At 42.2% G+C, this 17,066-nt stretch overlaps 1 protein-coding gene across 2 annotated transcripts in view; it reads right to left on the reverse strand.

The window, feature by feature from the left end:
* GOLPH3 (golgi phosphoprotein 3) overlaps positions 1 to 13,426 on the reverse strand; it is a 274,985-nt gene extending 261,559 nt beyond the window's left edge. Inside the window, exon 1 of one of the 2 annotated variants that reach the window (XR_014015763.1) lies at positions 12,424 to 13,426. Coding sequence is in view for 1 of the 2 variants with exons in the window: in XM_081233376.1 (XP_081089502.1) it covers positions 12,424 to 12,648 (225 nt within the window). In the remaining variant the exon portion in view is untranslated. The remainder of the gene's footprint in view (positions 1 to 12,423) is intronic. The other variant, XM_081233376.1, reaches the window with a different exon arrangement.
* Positions 13,427 to 17,066: the final 3,640 nt, after the last annotated feature.

The following is a 17,066-nucleotide window of genomic DNA, read 5'->3' on the forward strand; positions in this document are numbered from 1 at the left end:
AGGCAGACAGATAATTCTTTTAATATCTAGTTTCATTTTCAAAAATTTACAGCTTGAACAAAGTTAGAGGATTCACACTTTCTGATTTCAAAACTTATTACAGGGACTTCCCTGGTGGCGCAGTGGTTAAGAATCCGCCTGCCAATGCAGGGGACACGGGTTCGAGCCCTGATCCAGGAAGATCCCACATGCCACAGAGCAACTGAACCCGTGCACCACAACTACTGAGCCTGCGCTCTAGAGCCCACGAGCCACAACTACTGAAGCCCGCATGCAGCAACAAAGACCCAATGCAGACAAAAATAAATAAATTAAAAAAATAAAAATTTAAAAATTAAAAAAAAAACTTATTACAAAGCCACAGTAATCAAAACAATGTTGTACTGGCATAAAGACAGACATTAGGCCAATGGAATAGATTAGGGAGCCCAGAAATAAACCCTCACATGTAAGATCATATGATTTTGACAAGGAGGCCAAGACCATTCAATAGAGAAAGAACAGTCTTCTCAGCAAATGGTGCTGAGAAAATTGGATATCCACATGTAAAAGAATGAATTTGGACCCTTACCTTATATCCTACACAAAAACTAACTCATAATCGAACAAAGACCTCAAATTAAGAATTAAAACTATAAAACTTATAGAAGAAAACAGCAGAAAAGCTTTATGACACTGAATTTGGAAATGAATTATTGAATATGACACCAAAAGTACAGGCAAAAAAAAGAAAAAATAAAGTACACTTCATCATTAAAGGACACTATCAAAAGAGCGAAAAGGCAACCCACTGACTGGGAGAAAATATTTGCAAATCACATACAGGCATACCTCAGAGATATTGTGGGTTCAGTTCCAGACCACTGAAATAAAGCAAATATCACAATAAAGCAAGTCACACAAATATTCTGTGCATATAAAAGTTATGTTTACACTATAAATCATCTGACAACACAGGGTTGCCACAAACTACCAATTTAAAAAAAATGCAATATCTGTGAAGCACTTAACAAAGTGAAGTGCAATAAAACAAGACAAGGCATGCCTGTACCTGATAAGAGATTAATATCTCAATATATAAAGAACTTCTAAAACTCAACAACAACAAAAACTGATTAAAAAATGGGCAAAAGGGACTTCCCTGGTGGTGCAGTGGTTAAGAGTCCACCTACCAATGCAGGGGACACGGGTTTGATCCCTGATCCGGGAAGATCCCACATGCTGCAGAGCAACTAGGCCCGTGTGCCACAACTATTAAGCCCAGGAGCCACAACTACTGAGCCCATGTGCTACAACTACAAGCACGTGCACCTAGAGCCTGTGCTCCGCAACAAGAGAAGCGACCGTAATGAGAAGCACGCTCACTGCAATGAAGAGTAGCCCACGCTCACCGCAACTAGAGAAAGCCCGTGTGCAGCAACGAAGACCCAATGCAGCCAAAAATAAATAAATTTAATAAATTTAAACAAAAAAAACAGAAAGTAGCAAGTGACAGCCAGGATGTGGAGAAACTGCAATCCTTGTGCATTGCTGCTGGGAATGTAAAATGGTGCAGCTACTGTAGAAAACAGTATGGTAGTTCCTCAAGAAAATTAAACACAGAATTACCATGTGATCCAGCAATCCCACTTCTAGGTATATCTCCAAAAGAATTGAAGCAGGGACTCAAACAACTCAAACAACAATGTTCCAAAAGCAGCCTTATTCACAATAGCTTAAAAGCAGAAACAACCAAAATGTCCATGACAGTTGAATGGATAAACAAACTGTGGTATATACATATAATGGAATATTATTCAGCCTTAAAAAAGAATGAAATTCTGATACATGCTACAACCTGAATGAACCCTGAAAACATTTATGCTAAATAAAATAGTCAGACACAAGAGGTCAGATATACAATTCTACTTAACGAAGTATCTAGAGGAGTCAAATTCAGAGAGAGAGAAAACAGAATGGAATGAGGATTACCAGAGGCTAGGGGGAGGGGGAAAGGAGCAGTTAGCTAATGGTTAAGAGTTGCAGTTTGGAAAGGAATCGTGATGGTTGCAACATTCACAACAATGTGAAGGTCCTTAACACCACTGAGTTGTACACTTTAAAATGGCGGAAACAGTCAACGTTATGTATATTTTACCACAATAAAAAAAGTTGAAAAAAAACCTTTCCTTTTATTCTTTTAGACCTATCAGTCACAGTTAAGACTATGGAGACTGTATGAGGGAACCATTTTAATAGTTTCTAGCCCAGCACTAGGGACACTGCCCAGAGCATAAATGATCCTCAACTATATGAGGACAAGCGAGAGATAGATGGATGGATGGATGGACAAAATACTATAAGTTCAAAACTTAAAAACAATTTCTAAACGTTATCAAATATTTTTGAAAATCACTAAAACATATGTTAAAACAATCTTTTAACTTTAATTTAGAATTTCATAGACGCCATCTTAAAACACTATTTGTGACAATCAAATGGAAGTTAATCCCAAAACCAGTTTCCAGTCAGCTTCCAAGCACTCTGTGAAAAGACTTCCCCAGCAGGTTCTGTTCCAAGCCCTAGCTCCCCCTACTCTCCTAAACTGAAATGCCCCTTCTTCTGTACATAGTGCAACGTCCGGCCCAACTCCCCACTGCTTCTGACACTTTCCGGGACAGCCTCAGCCTAATTCACTACTTCCTCTGAACCAAAAATGTACTGTCTTCTACTACCCAACTGGCACTTAGGACAGTACTACTTTACAATGTTACTTTAATTCTCAAGTGCCTTATCTCCCCACTACTAGACTGTAAACTTGTGAAGACTAGGACTTTTCTTGTTACTTTATTTCATTCCTAGTCCCATTTAACAAAACCTTGCACAAAGTACAATTTTATAATTTGGTGCAATTTTGGAAATTGTTATTCCCACGTCTTTCCCCACTCTCAACCTCCTCAGGGAAGGCACTCTGGTAGCCAAAGGACCTACAGTGAAGGAGAAATGAAAAGTAAATTAAAAGATACAGAGGAAATGGGGAAAATGTTTCAATAAAGATAAATGTAAAAAGAAAGTTGTGGGCCAATGCCTTCTCGAGGCGACCCAGCCGTAAGACCTTCAAGAGATCCTGGCCTTGAACTTAGGCAGGAAGGACCCTTCCCCCTAAAAAATGGGAGAAGGGGCATCAAAAACGGGAGGTGGGGGCTTCCCTGGTGGCGCAGTGGTTGAGAGTCCGCCTGCCGATGCAGGGGACACGGGTTCATGCCCCGGTCCGGGAGGATCCCACATGCCGCAGAGCGGCTGGGCCCGTGAGCCATGGCCGCTGAGCCTGCGCGTCCGGAGCCTGTGCTCCGTAGCAGGAGAGGCCACAACAGTGAGAGGCCCACGTACCGCAAAAAAAAAAAAAAAAAAAAAACAGGAGGTGGGAACAACGAAAGGTGGGAAGAACTGGTGACCAGAGGGGTTAGAAGAGGTCAAGGACCTTTTTAAGCTTTCCAAGTTAGAGCCAAGACATGATGAAACCTAATACTTCTTGTGCACCAACTATGCTAGGCACTTTACATGTGTTATTTTATTTACTTGTCATTAGAATCATTTATCATTTTGGAGGTTTGGAGGCTTCTGATGTCTCTGGAGAGTCAGCAGTATCTTATAAGAATTGTTCAAGGAAGACTCTGGACTTGGCCTAAGAATAAGTGGTACTTCAGGTTTCCAGATTTCCCAGTACAGCATGCCAAGGATTACCAAAAAAAAAAAAAAAAAAACGGGTTGTAGGTTCAGGACAAACACAAAGATAAGCGAGCACAGATAACTAACTGCATTTGAACAGAATGTTCACTAAGCCCAGCAAAGCACAAGAGGGTTAAGAAATAATAAAAACAGTGGAAATATTAAATACTTGTCAAGATCACTATAAATCTTAATTCTTCTCTGGGCTAGGTAATTACCTATTTGCATTGTTCAACACCTTGCAGTTTTTAAAGCACTTGCACATATGCCAATTCACTGGATCCCTACAATATAGAGGTTATGGGACAGCCCACAAATGTAGGCCCATTGTGCCCAGGGGGTAACTGAGGGTCTAAGAATTTAAAGCATTTATCCTAACTAATTATTCTAACTACTCAAGGGCAAGGCTGGAAATCAAAAACATGGTAATCTTCTGATTCCTGATCCAAGGCACCCCCTTATGTCCCTATTGCACTTAACGTGTACTTCCATTAAAGTCAGGAACTTATTTTATTGGAATCATTTGCAAATCTGTCTTCTATATAGACTGGATGCTCCTTGAGGGTAAGAAGTTTTTCTTTGCAACCTCACCACCAGCAAAGACACTGGCACATAGGTGTTCAGTAGTTGGACTGAACTAGGGCTTCCCTGGTGGCACAGTGGTTGAGAATCTGCCTGCCAATGCAGAGGACATGAGTTCGAGCTCTGGCCCAGGAAGATCACACATGCCGCAGAGCAATTAAGCCTGCGCATCACAACTACTGAACCTGTGCTCTAGAGCCCGTGAGCCACAACTACTGAGGCCCACGTGCCTAGAGCCCGTGCACCGAAACGAAGAGTGGCCCCCGCTTGCCACAGCTAGAGAAAGCCCGCGTGTAGCAACAAAGACCCAATGTGGCCATAAATAAATAAATAAATAAATAAATAAATAAATTTTTAAAAAGTTGGACTGAACTAAATCTGTTTCCATTTTATATAACAGGGTATAGATACAAAAATTAAATGACAAGCTCAATTCAGTGACTGAAATTTAAGCTAAATTCTTAAAATGCTATTTCTGAGCTTATTTTGTTAACATAGTATAAAACTGTTTAACAGTTGCATTTGAGAAACTGGAACTAGAAAATGAAACCAGAGTAAAAATAACCACTAGCAATTTATATGCAGTCCTTTATTTCCAGTCCCTCCACAGGGCAGAGGGTAGAGAGAAGGGAACAAAGAGTTTACCTACACATTATCAACCAACAAGAATAACTTTGTTCTTAAAATTTAACTCACAACTCCCTGCAGTTCAGGATACTAAAACTGTTCCTCCTACTACTGAACTACAAGTCAAATTGTTGTATTACAATACAAAGTCCTATTGGAGAAAAAGATTTCTAATCCTCAACTCAGCACAAACTTAGTATTTTCAATATTAATTTTTTCACTATTTCTCAACTTTTTTTTTCCATTACTGCTCCCTAAAGAAGCTTTTTCAGACTTTTTTCTATAACCACACCCTCCCCCATAAAATTTTAGTAAGATGGCACACTGTATGTGTATCTATGCTTTACACATAGAAGAAGTAAGAATTTTTCACCAATTTTCCCTCCCTTGGGTATGACGCTACCCTAAATGAAAATACATGATTTACTTAGTAAATATTTTCTGAATGGCAGCTATATGCCCAGCTGAGATATTCACCATGGGAAAATTCTACGACAGCAACACAATTCAGTTTTTTAGTTTACTGTAAGAGTCTTGACCCACAGAACAAGATGAAATGGGCTTGAAGATAGAGAACTTCTTCCTAGTGTTTGCACCTCATCAAGGACTTGGCTCAATAAACATTTAATTAATGCATGGAAGGTATTAGAATTCTACATGTCGTAGAACAACCAGGCTACAGAAATGCTGGCTTCCTATCTCAAATCTATCAGAACTGAAAATCCAACCCACCACAACCCTGAAACCTGAAATTTTCTGTAGTCAGTTTTCAAGAGGAAAAAAAAAGACAAAACACAGCCAAAACAAAAAACTTAAAACTAAAACAAAGAAACAGTTTCTATTAGATAATTTTTAACCTTCTGGTTCACTAAATGCTTTGAGTATCTGATGAGGGCTATGTTCTCTTTCTCCAGAAAAATATACACATACAACACACACAACTGCGGAACGTTTTACAGACTTTTAAACTCCATCCTGTGACTCCAATTTAAGAACTTCCCTTATTAAAGGAATATGTAAACTATACACAATTTATTAAGTTTAAAAATAAGGTCTTGGGCTTCCCTGGTGGCGCAGTGTTTGAGAGTCCGCCTGCCAATGCAGGGGACACGGGTTCGTGCCCCAGTCCGGGAAGATCCCACATGCCGTGGAGCGGCTGGACCCGTGAGCCATGGCCGCTGAGCCTGCGCGTCCGGAGCGTGTGCTCCACAACGGGAGAGGCCACAACGGTGAGAGGCCCGCGTACCGCAAAAAAAAAAAAAAAAGTCTTTTTTTCATTTAAAATTTAACTTTTTCAGCTTAAAAATATATTTACAAGAAGCATTCTTTCTGGCAATGTCATGTACTTTACTATTAATTGTATTCTTGCAGATCAGATGTTTACCAAACAACTAATAAGATGAGATAATATGAATAAAATAACAGCCTATTTTATATATTTACCTGTAATACCTAAATTAAAACCCCAAGATTTACTAAATTACATTATAACACTCTACAATACTTTTGAAACATGTTGCAGTCTTTCAAGCTTTGATCAGGGAAACCTAAAGCCACTAACATCAATTCCAAAATGAAGCCAGGCTCCCACCTTTGTTACTTGTCACTATACTTATTATGTGGAAGAAACATGGGGACCAGCAGTCTCTTTGTGCTGCTTCAAAAGGCAACTAGTATGAAAATAAAATCCCCTAAACAAAGACTACAGCAACTCTGAATGATACAATTTACTCTGATTAATAATAGCAGAGGGCTTCCCTGGTGGCGCAGTGGTTGAGAATCTGCCTGCCGATGCAGGGGACATGGGTTCGTGCCCCGGTCCGGGAAGATCCCACATGCCGCAGAGCAGCTGGGCCCGTGAGCCATGGCCGCTGAGCCTGCGCGTCTGGAGCCTGTGCTCCGCAACAGGAGAGGCCACAACAGTGAGAGGCCCGCGTACCGCAAAAAAAAAAAAGCAGAAAAATTATGCTGATACAAAGTAGGGAAAGTTTGCTTGGGCCAAAGGTTTAACACGACGTAAGTGGACAAGCATAATGCATTTAGGGTCTTTTGAGATTTACATGTAAGCTGACACTTACTGTAATACGTTATCTCTTTAAACATCAGAAGAACTCCCCAAATATCTGATCAAAATGATCTCAAAGTAGAATTCTACAAGATAATCTCAAATGATCCATACAGGAATGCTCAGATGGTTTAAAATTAATAAATATCAAATATTAGTATGACTTATAAAATGAATCAGTGAACGTTTTGGCCACACTGTGAAAGGACCCTGAAGCACTGAAAAGTAATCTAACATAAAATCTTGTTTAAAAGATACAATCAAGTGGTTCAATGACCTCCAAAAACTAATTTTTGAGATCCTGTATATCTCTTATGTGTGTACTTACTCTTAAAAACACCTGAAAAAAATAAATGAAAACTCAAATCTTTCAAAAATATGAACAGCATATTATCTGTACTAAAGGAATAACAAAATTCCAAAACTCTGAAGTCTTTATTGTACTTTAAATTACTGAAATCTTACCACACCTTTAAATACTGAATATTTGTTAAATGAATTTCTCATTAACAGATTTGATATCCAGAGATGGTGTGTATTACTGCATGTACACAAAGAAGAATTAAAAAAAAAAAAACAAAGTTATCCATCTTGTTAAGTATTGTATTTCAAAGTAGCGACCTTGGGAAACTTACTCCAAAAATGGAACACTCGGGTATCAATCGTTGGAGCCAATTTAAAAGCCACACAAAAGCCAGTTCCATCATTTTAGTTTAACTTAACTATTTTACCCTAAGTGTGTATTATCCAGCTCAAGCACTTACTTATTTTTCAAGATAGAGTTAAATTATCACATTAAGGTTCTTCTCTGCAAGCATTAAAAACACTAATAATTGACTCTGGCTTTCTTTAAAAAGGGACTTTACTGGAAGGTTCCTAAAGCTTACAAAATTGAAAGGTGCCTGGAAAATCGGAATGGGAAAGACAAGCACCAAAGGGCTAGGGAGAAAGAAGCTAAAGGACTCAGGTCAGAGAACACTCTGACCCCCACACTGACACTCCTCTGATAGGTCTCCAAAAACCCCCACAAGCCTGCTGTTCTGTTCTCAAGATCCAAAGCCCCAGGAGAAAATGTCTGGTTGGCCAAGTCTAGGTCTGACTGCACCATAAAAGAGAAAGGGTAAAGGCTTCAACAGTGCATCCTGGAAATACATCCAATGGGAACACCCTAAAAACAAGACAAAACCTAGAAAGGACAAGGTGGAGAGCAAAACAATAAATGTCTGCAGCAGTCCAATCAGAACCATAGGAGAGGTCTACGTCTCTCTCCATTTTAGAGAGCTTTGAGGCTCAGAGATCAAATAACATGTAAAACAAAGGCTACGTCTCAGACCAGGACTATACTATACTGCCTCTTTCCACTCTGCTATTCCACATGCACACTCTAAATTATACCTGGCCATTGAAAGGAATCAAATCCAACTTTAAAGCACTAAGATTTGTCATGAATGAAGATATTTAAAAATATATGACACCAGTTATTTCACGTAATTCTCAATGAGGCATTCTGAAAACACTAACTACTGGAGGCACCTACAGGAGGAAAAAAGTACCTAGCTTGTTTGCTGTCCCGTCCTCTCAACTACAGGGGAGACAGAAGAAATCTTGCTAATTATTTGGAAGTTGAATTCAAGTTTACATCCATCTGCCATCCTTGCTGTGGCCTCTGACAATTTACTTCAATACCTATGTCCTCTGCCCAGACTGAGCATCGGAATCCCCAGAGCGGCCCAGGCGTTGGTGTTTTAATAAAAGACAGAAAGGAAAATCATTGGTAAAAAATCTGAAATGAAACTCACAATAACTTTAGAGTCATCCCTAATAGGTAATCTGAAGCCAGACCATCTGCTTACTGCCAGGCAAGCTGAGCCTTCTGTTCAGCAAAGGGGTGAGGGAGAGAATACTAGATTCAGGATATGAGTTCAAATAATTTTAATATTATAGATCATAAATGTGTTCAAAGTAAGCTGATAACACAATGAGAAAGAACAAATGACAATCTCACACAATATGGATGAAGTTCACAAACTTTGCCCTACAAAAGGCACAAATAAAAGTACAAAAATAGGCAAAATTATTCTATGCTGAATTCTAAAGTCAAGCCAGTGGTAACCCTTGAGGACCAGGCAGTGACTGGAAAAGGAAGTCAAGCAGGGCTTCTGGAGAGCTGGTCATGTTGTTTCTTGATCTAGGTGCTGGTTCAACAGGTGTGTTCAATTTGCAAAAATTCTTCACACTCGTGCACTTTTCTGTGGGTTTATTATTCAACAAAAAGCATTTTTAACAAACCATAACTCTCAGCATTTTTGAAAAGTCAAACTAATTTCACCTCTCACAATTTCTTTAAAATTCTTCTTGCTCTGATTTCAAGTAAGGTTAGCTCACATATATATAAAATGTGTCCATCATTAATGACAAACCTAAACTTTGAATTTAGCTTTTAAATATCTTAAAAGTACCCAGAAATATAACAAAGATGGACACTAAGTTAAAATAATAAAAAGTTAAAGCAGTGCATTTATTAAGCTGTATATATTACAGGTAAAGTTTAGAATTTGTTAATATTAAACTTAGTAAGGGGACTTCCCTGGTGGCGCAGTGGTTAAGAATCCGCCTCCCAATGCAGGGGACACGGGTTCGAGCCCTGGTCGGGGAAGATCCCACATGCCACGGAGCAACTAAGCCCATGAGCCACAACTACTGAGCCTGCGCTCTAGAGCCCGCGAGCCACAACTACTGAGCCCGTGTACCGCAACTACTGAAGCCCACGCGCCTAGAGCCCGTGCTCCACAAGACAAGCCACCGCAATGAGAAGCCCACGCACTGCAATGAAGAGTAGCCGCTCGCAGCAGCTAGAGAAAGCCTGCGCACAGCAACAAAGACCCAACACAGCCAGAAATAAATTAAATAAATAAATTTTAAATAAATAATAAACTTAGTAAGTTAAAAGCATAAATGCCTAGAACCTATGTAAGAGAGTAATTCCTGTCCCCTAAAAAGACTGATACAAGTTGAAGACATAGCAACAGGCGGGGGTGGGGGGTGGGGGGGTGGAAAGAATCTCCTAAAGAGAAAGAAATGAATGGATGAGTTCCCAGGGATAGTTATTACATAAAGATGTGAGGACAGGGGAAAATATACAGGTTAATCCCTAAAACCTAAGTCTAAAGCAATGCAAAGTCCCAACCCCACCCACTGCCACTTCCAACTCCATGCACTTGCCTGCAAAAGGGAAAAAAAGTTTCCCTATGTGGTTGTTGAAATGCTCAGAAATAGCTAGTGTCTGGACCTTGGCCATGACATGGCAAAGTACAGTGACTCTTGACACAAACACAACAGATGGTTTCAATTATGTACCACCAAAGAACTTTAAATTTTCTAGGTTTTGTAGTATCATTAAGCTTCAACAAATAAATTCTTTAGATTATCTTCATGAAAACCAATCACGGAAAAACAGCATGTTAATATGTTTCAGCTTAAACATTTAGAGTAACACATACTTAAAAAAACAAAAAGGGGGCTTCCCTGGTGGCGCAGTGGTTGAGAGTCCGCCTGCCGATGCAGGGGACACGGGTTCGTGCCCCGGTCCGGGAGGATCCCACATGCCGCGGAGCGGCTGGGCCCGTGAGCCATGGCCGCTGAGCCTGCGCGTCCGGAGCCTGTGCTCCGCAACGGGAGAAGCCACAACGGTGAGAGGTCCACGTACCACAAAAAAAAAACAAAAACAAAAAGGTAACTTCTCACCATAATTTCTCATTTAGAGTGACTCAGAAGTCCAAAAGCTAGTTTTGATTTTAGCGTTTAAGTTTTAGTTTTACACACAATGTATCCACATAGAAAAGTCTCAAAAACTATAAACCAAAACTCAGAAATATGGATGACTTTTCTTCACTTTGCTTTTTTTTTTTTTTTTTTGGTATTTTCTACAATGTTACTTTTGTCCCAAAGGAAAAAGAAAGAGACTTAAAGAAAAATGTTTATTACCAAGATTCTAAACGGCGAAGCCTAAAAAAAGCTTTCTTTTTTTTTTTTTAAGAATACTTTCTAAAAATCACATTTCTAGGACACTATACAACTAGTTTGCTTTTCCAAAGAACAAAAAGGAATTTCACATACAGTCTGCTTTCATCATAACTCAGTAATTAAAACACAGATACTGGGGCCCCTTTCATAGCCAGAGGGACATCAACTTTTTTCAAGAGATCATCAGAAAATCCTAAGCAAACTGGAAACCCAGAAAATGCAAATACTCTAGACATGTCCATCAAGGTAAATTTTAACTCATTAGATTACTAAATATCAGGAGTCCACAAAAAATCCATATAAAACTCACCTATATCTGATAAGTTTTGGTGAATAAGACTAAGCTGTTTTAATAAGACAATTTTTTTGCCCACCTCTGTGAATTGGGAAAACTTTACTAAAAAAAAAAACAAACTTATTTTTGTATCTGACTCTCAAAATGTGCCGTCTGTAGTTTCCATAGGGAGATAAAACAAGCTTCTGGGACCCCTCACCATACACGATTTATACAATATATCCATTCATCTGTCTGACCCTCTGGCAGGTCTCTAAAAATAATCATTTTTGGAGACACACGTGATAAAGCAAATATAGCAAAATGTTAATTATAGAACCTAGGAGATGAGTGTATAGGTGTCCACTGTAGCATTTTTCCCAACTTCTCTATGTGTGAACAATCTCACAAGGTACTGGGGTGAAAACAATCGTTTCAAAGTCAGAACACAAGTATCTATCGAAACGCTGAGGCCTTTCATCAAATCACAAACCTAGCATTTCAAGCGCGCCCACGAAAATGCCCCTCCTTGAGACTGCAAGACTTTTTTTTAAGAATAGTAAACTGGTAAAATGTAAACGCGATACTAAAAATAATCTCTCACGCAGAACAAATTTACCTAGGAAGTCAATTTCCAGGTTTCATGAGATTTTTGTTGGACTTTTATCAGTAAAACAACTTTTGCCTCCATTACCATTTCACCGAAATGTTTTCAAAATTCCAAACAGTACACCTTAAGTTGTTTTTGGGTTTTTTTTAATTACCCAGAAAGCAGATGAGTGCACCTAGGTCCACTGATCTCCCAGGTCCTAAAACCTGCAGAACCTATGAGTTCGGGTGCACTCTAACCTGCAAGTCTCCAGGTGGGAATTGTACCCTGGGGTCTACCCGGGTTAAACACGCGGAAAAAAGCGAGGAAGCAACAGACCGCCGGGGAGTCAAAATGAAAGGAGTGACTGTGAAAGGAGAAAGGGAAATCCAAGCAATCAGGGCTGGGAGGATCTGGAAGCACGGGACCAGCTGGGCGCTCCCGGGCGCGGAGCTCGGGAGCTGGGAGGGCAGACGCGCGGAGCCGGTGGCCAGGCTCCCGCCTGCCGCCGGGAACCCGCACCGGCCGCCCCCGCCCTGACCGCTGCACCCGCACCTCTCGGTCCTTGAGGCCCAGAAGGAGCACCTCCTCCATCAGGGTCAGCCGCGTTTCCTTTGAGTCGCCCTTGTCGTCTTCGTCCTGCTCGTCGCGGCGGCTCTGCGCGTCGTCCTCGCCGTTGCCGCCGCCGCCGCCAGCCGCCCGCTCCTTGTCGGCGGCGTTGCGGGAGGCCTCGGTGCGCCGCTGCACCAGCCCCGAGCTGCGCTGGGTCAGCGAGGTCATGGCTCCGGCCGAGGCACCGCGCCGGGCCGAGAGGGACGCGGGACTTGCCGGGTTTCCCTCTTCCTCCCTCCGCGGCCCCCGACCCGCGCTTCCGTGTTAAACCCGGGCGCTGGGGCGACGTCCGTCGGTAGCGGGGCCGGGTGCAGTCATGGGGAGACGGGCTGGGCGTCGGGGCGGGCGAGGGGCTCCTTCCTTCCTGCGGCCGCAGCCCTGGGGCTGCCGGAGCTCCGAGGCGGAGGCGGTGAAGGAGGAGGAAGCGGCGGCGGCGGCGCCTTTCCAATATGGCGGCGCCGGCTGACGTCACTGGAGGATGTGGCACGGCCGCGGCGGGGCGGGCCGTGAGAGCGCCGGAAGCGGCGGGCAGGGACCCGGGGGCCGGGTCCCGCTGTCTATGACCCCGTCTCCGCCCCCCGGGTTTTCCCCGGCGCTCGCCCTTTCCTTGGGGTTCCTTCGCCGCCCGGCCCGCCGCCCCCCTCCCGTGACGTGTCCTTCCTCCGCCCGCCTTCCCCTGTGTCCCCCAAAGAACCGGGGCTGGAGCCAGAGTCTGGCAAGGCCCCAGCGAATCCGAGCAGCTTGGCCTCGCGAGGGTGAACCCTGCTCCGTCTGGAGCTGTCCCCTTAGCACCCCAGACACCACCGTCCTCGGAGTTGGCCTCGCCCGGGGCTGCAGAGACCCGGCTTGGAATCCGGGGTCCCCACGAGTCACTGGAAGGACTTTGCTCGCCGCTGATGGGGCGGGGAGAGGGCGCGCGCTCTGCCCACATTCCCAGACCCCTCAGAAGGAGTAACTGCGTTTAAATGGGCTGCAAGCGGACTTTTAGTTTTTCTGGGTGTATTACGGTGTGAAAAGAGAGGTTAGAACAAACTGAATAGTTTTGTTTGTAAAACTTTGTTCCTCCTTCCCGACCAGGGCACAGTGAGTACAGTTAGTACTGCACACGTCGGTACAGTCGACCTTAACGAACTTTTTATAGAGACAATAAACCTGTTGAGTTTCCTGCCACGTCTTTGTACACATTAAATCTTTCAGTTTAATTACTCGGTTAAATCCTCTTGGCGTGCTTGACAGTTTGAGCAAGTTATGTTAAAGAATAGATGTCCAACCTGAGGGGGGAGGGTTTGTAGGGCCAGAAGAGTGGAGCTTGTAAGTAAAACATTATCCAGAAATGGCATTGTATGCCATCCGATATTATTTAAAGTCCATAGTGATCACAGGCTGTGGTTACAGAATGATTTAGACAGGAGGAATGTAACAGGACTTAAGCTATAAGAAGCGATAAACGCCCACGGTAAAACCATCGCATAGAACAGTTTTGGCTTACAGAGTTCTTCCCCTTCCACAAACCCATTATCCAGAACGCATACTGGCCGTGCACCATCACCATCACCCCGTGCCCGGGAAAGTGAGAAGCGAAATCTCCTGGGGTGGGGAGAAGGGGGCAGGGTGAGCACAAAGTAGACCCTCCCTGTTTCTTATCTTTTGGGGCAAAGGTCAATTTCACTTCAACCAATTTCTCTCATTAACATGAAGCTGCAGAAGTCTTTGCAGCTTCTTCCTTGTTCTCCTTTGCTCTCTCTTAGATCGTTCACTCTGAGGGAAGCCAGCTGCCATATCATGAAGACATTCAAGCAGCCTTATGAAGAGGTCTAGTTGGGAAGGAACCGAGGCCTCCTGCCCAACAGCCATGTGAGTCAGCCATCTTGGAAGTGGATCCCAGCCCCAGTCAAACCTTTAGTTAGCATCTTAATTGCAACCTCATGAAAGAGTCTGAACCTCTACCACTGAACATACACAGAGAATTTGTGCTCCTCCCCATGTCCGCATCTGTCATGGGCATAATTCTAATACAGCCCTCATAATTCTTGCTGCCCTAGTATCTACACTTTTGTGTAATCCCCTCTCCTTGAGTGTGAACAGGCTTTGTGACTTACTTCTAACCACTAGAATATGGCAAAAGGGAGGGAATGTTGCAGATGTAATTAAGGTCCTTAATAAATTCACTTTGAGTTAATCAAAGGAGAGATTATCCTGGGTGGGCCTGCGTAATCAGGTGGCTGTAATCACTTTCGCTTGAAAGTGGATCCATCCCTTCCCTAATTAGAGAGACTTGAGTCAGCTGAGACATTCTCTTGATTGCTCTCAAGACACTCTTGAGGAAGACAGCCATGTTGTGAACTGCCTTTGGAGAGTGGTAACCTCTAAGAGTTGATGGTCTCAGTCTTAGAACTACAGCAACTGAATTATTCCAACAACATGAATGAGCTTGGAAGAAGACCCTAATCTCCAGATGAGAATGTAGCCCAGCCAACACTTCGATCACAACCTTGTGAGACTCTGAGCAAAGAATCCAGTTAAGCTATGCCAAACTCCTGACCAATGGAAACTCTGAAATAATAAATGTGTATTGTTTTAAGCCACTGAACTTGTAGTAATTTGTTATGTCATTGATGCAAGTAGGTTGAAAAAAATAAAGGGTGGTAAAATACATACCATGCAAACAGCAACCATAATCAAGCTAGAGTGACTATACTAATATCAGGCAAAATAGACTTTAAGACCACACATACACACAACATTGTAAATCAACTATATTCTAATATAAAACAAAAATTAAAAAAATAAGACCACACATACACACAAAGTTACTAGAAATACACTCTCACATTTGTGGTCAATTGATTTTCAACAAGGATGCCAAAACAATTCAATGGGGAAAGAATAGTCTTTTCAAAACAAATGGTACAGGGACTTCCCTGGTGGTCCAGTGGGTAAGACTCCACGTTCCCAATGCAGGGGCCGGGGTTTGATCCCTGGTCGGGCAACTAGAACCCGCGTGCGTGTCACAACTAAGAGCCTGCATGCTGCAACTAAAAGATCCTAAAGATCCTACATGCCACAACGAAGATCCCACTTGCTGCAACTAAGATGCAGTGCAGCCAAAATAAATAAACAAATGGTACAGAAACAACTGTTTATCCACATACAAAAAAAAATGAAGTTGAACCCCTACCTTATACCACATACAAAAATTAACTCAAAATGGATCAAAGATCTAAGTGTATAGCTAAAAATATAAAATATTTAGATGAAAATTGGCATAAGTCTTCATGATCTTGGATTGGGCAATGGTTTCTTAGATATAACCAAAAACCCAAATGATAAAACAAAAGAGAGATAAATTGAACATTGTTAAAAGAACACCATTTGGCTTCCCTGGTGGCGCAGTGGTTGAGAGTCCACCTGCCGATGCAGAGGACACGGGTTCGTGCCCTGGTCCGGGAAGATCCCACATGCCGCGTGAGCCATGGCCGCCGAGCCTGCGCGTCCGGAGCCTGCGTGTCTGGAGCCTGTGCTCTGCAGCGGGAGAGGCCACAACAGTGAGAGGCCTGCGTAACGCAAAAAAAAAAAAAAAAAAGAACACCATTAAGAAAATGTGCCTCAAAAGACACCATCAAGAAAATGAACAGCCAACCCATGTAATGGGAAAAAAAATTTTATAAATCATATATCTGATAAGGACTTATATCTAGAATATATAAAGAATGCTTACAACTCAATAATAAAAAGATTTAAAATAGGCAATTTAAAATAGGCAAAGTGGGACTTCCCTGGTGGTGCAGTGGTTAAGAATCGCCTGCCAATGCAGGGGTCATGGGTTTGATCCCTGGTCCGGGAAGATCCCACATGCTGCGGAGCAACTAAGCTCATGCGCCACAACTATTGAGCCCGCGCTTGCCTAGAGCCTGTGCTCTGCAACAAGAGAAGCCACTGCAAGGAGAAGCCCACACACCGCAACAAAGACTAGCCCCTACTTGACGCAACTAGAGAAAGCCCGCGTGCAGCAACAAAGACCCAACACAGCCAAAAATAAATAAAGAAAAGAAAATAGGCAAAGTATATAAATAGACTTTTTACCAAAGAAGATACAAGAATAGCCAATAAGTCAATGAAAAGATGCTCAATATCATTTAGGGAAGAGCAAATCAAAGCCACAATGAGATACCACTTCACACCCACTAGAATGGCTATAATAAAAAGAGAGATATTAACAAGTATTGTGATGTGGAGAAACTGGAGCCCTCATAATAATTGTTAGAAGGTAATATAATGCACCACTTTAGAAAACCATTTGGCATAGGTTTTAACATAGAGTTACGATATGACCCAGCAATTCCATGTCTACTTATATGCCCAAGAAAAATGGAAAATATATTTTACACAAAAACCTGTACATGAATATTCATAGCACCATTATTCATAATAAAGAAAAAGTGGAAACAACCCAACTACCCATAAACTGATGAATGGATAAATAAAATGTGGTATATCTACATCATGAAACGTGAGGAAACAAAAAGGAATGGAGTACCGACACGTGCTGCAGCATGTATAGACATTGAAGACATTATGCTAACTGG

The sequence above is a fragment of the Mesoplodon bidens genome, assembly GCF_964165515.1.
Source record: "Mesoplodon bidens genome assembly, chromosome: 4".
In the NCBI taxonomy this organism is placed as follows: Eukaryota; Metazoa; Chordata; class Mammalia; order Artiodactyla; family Ziphiidae; genus Mesoplodon; species Mesoplodon bidens.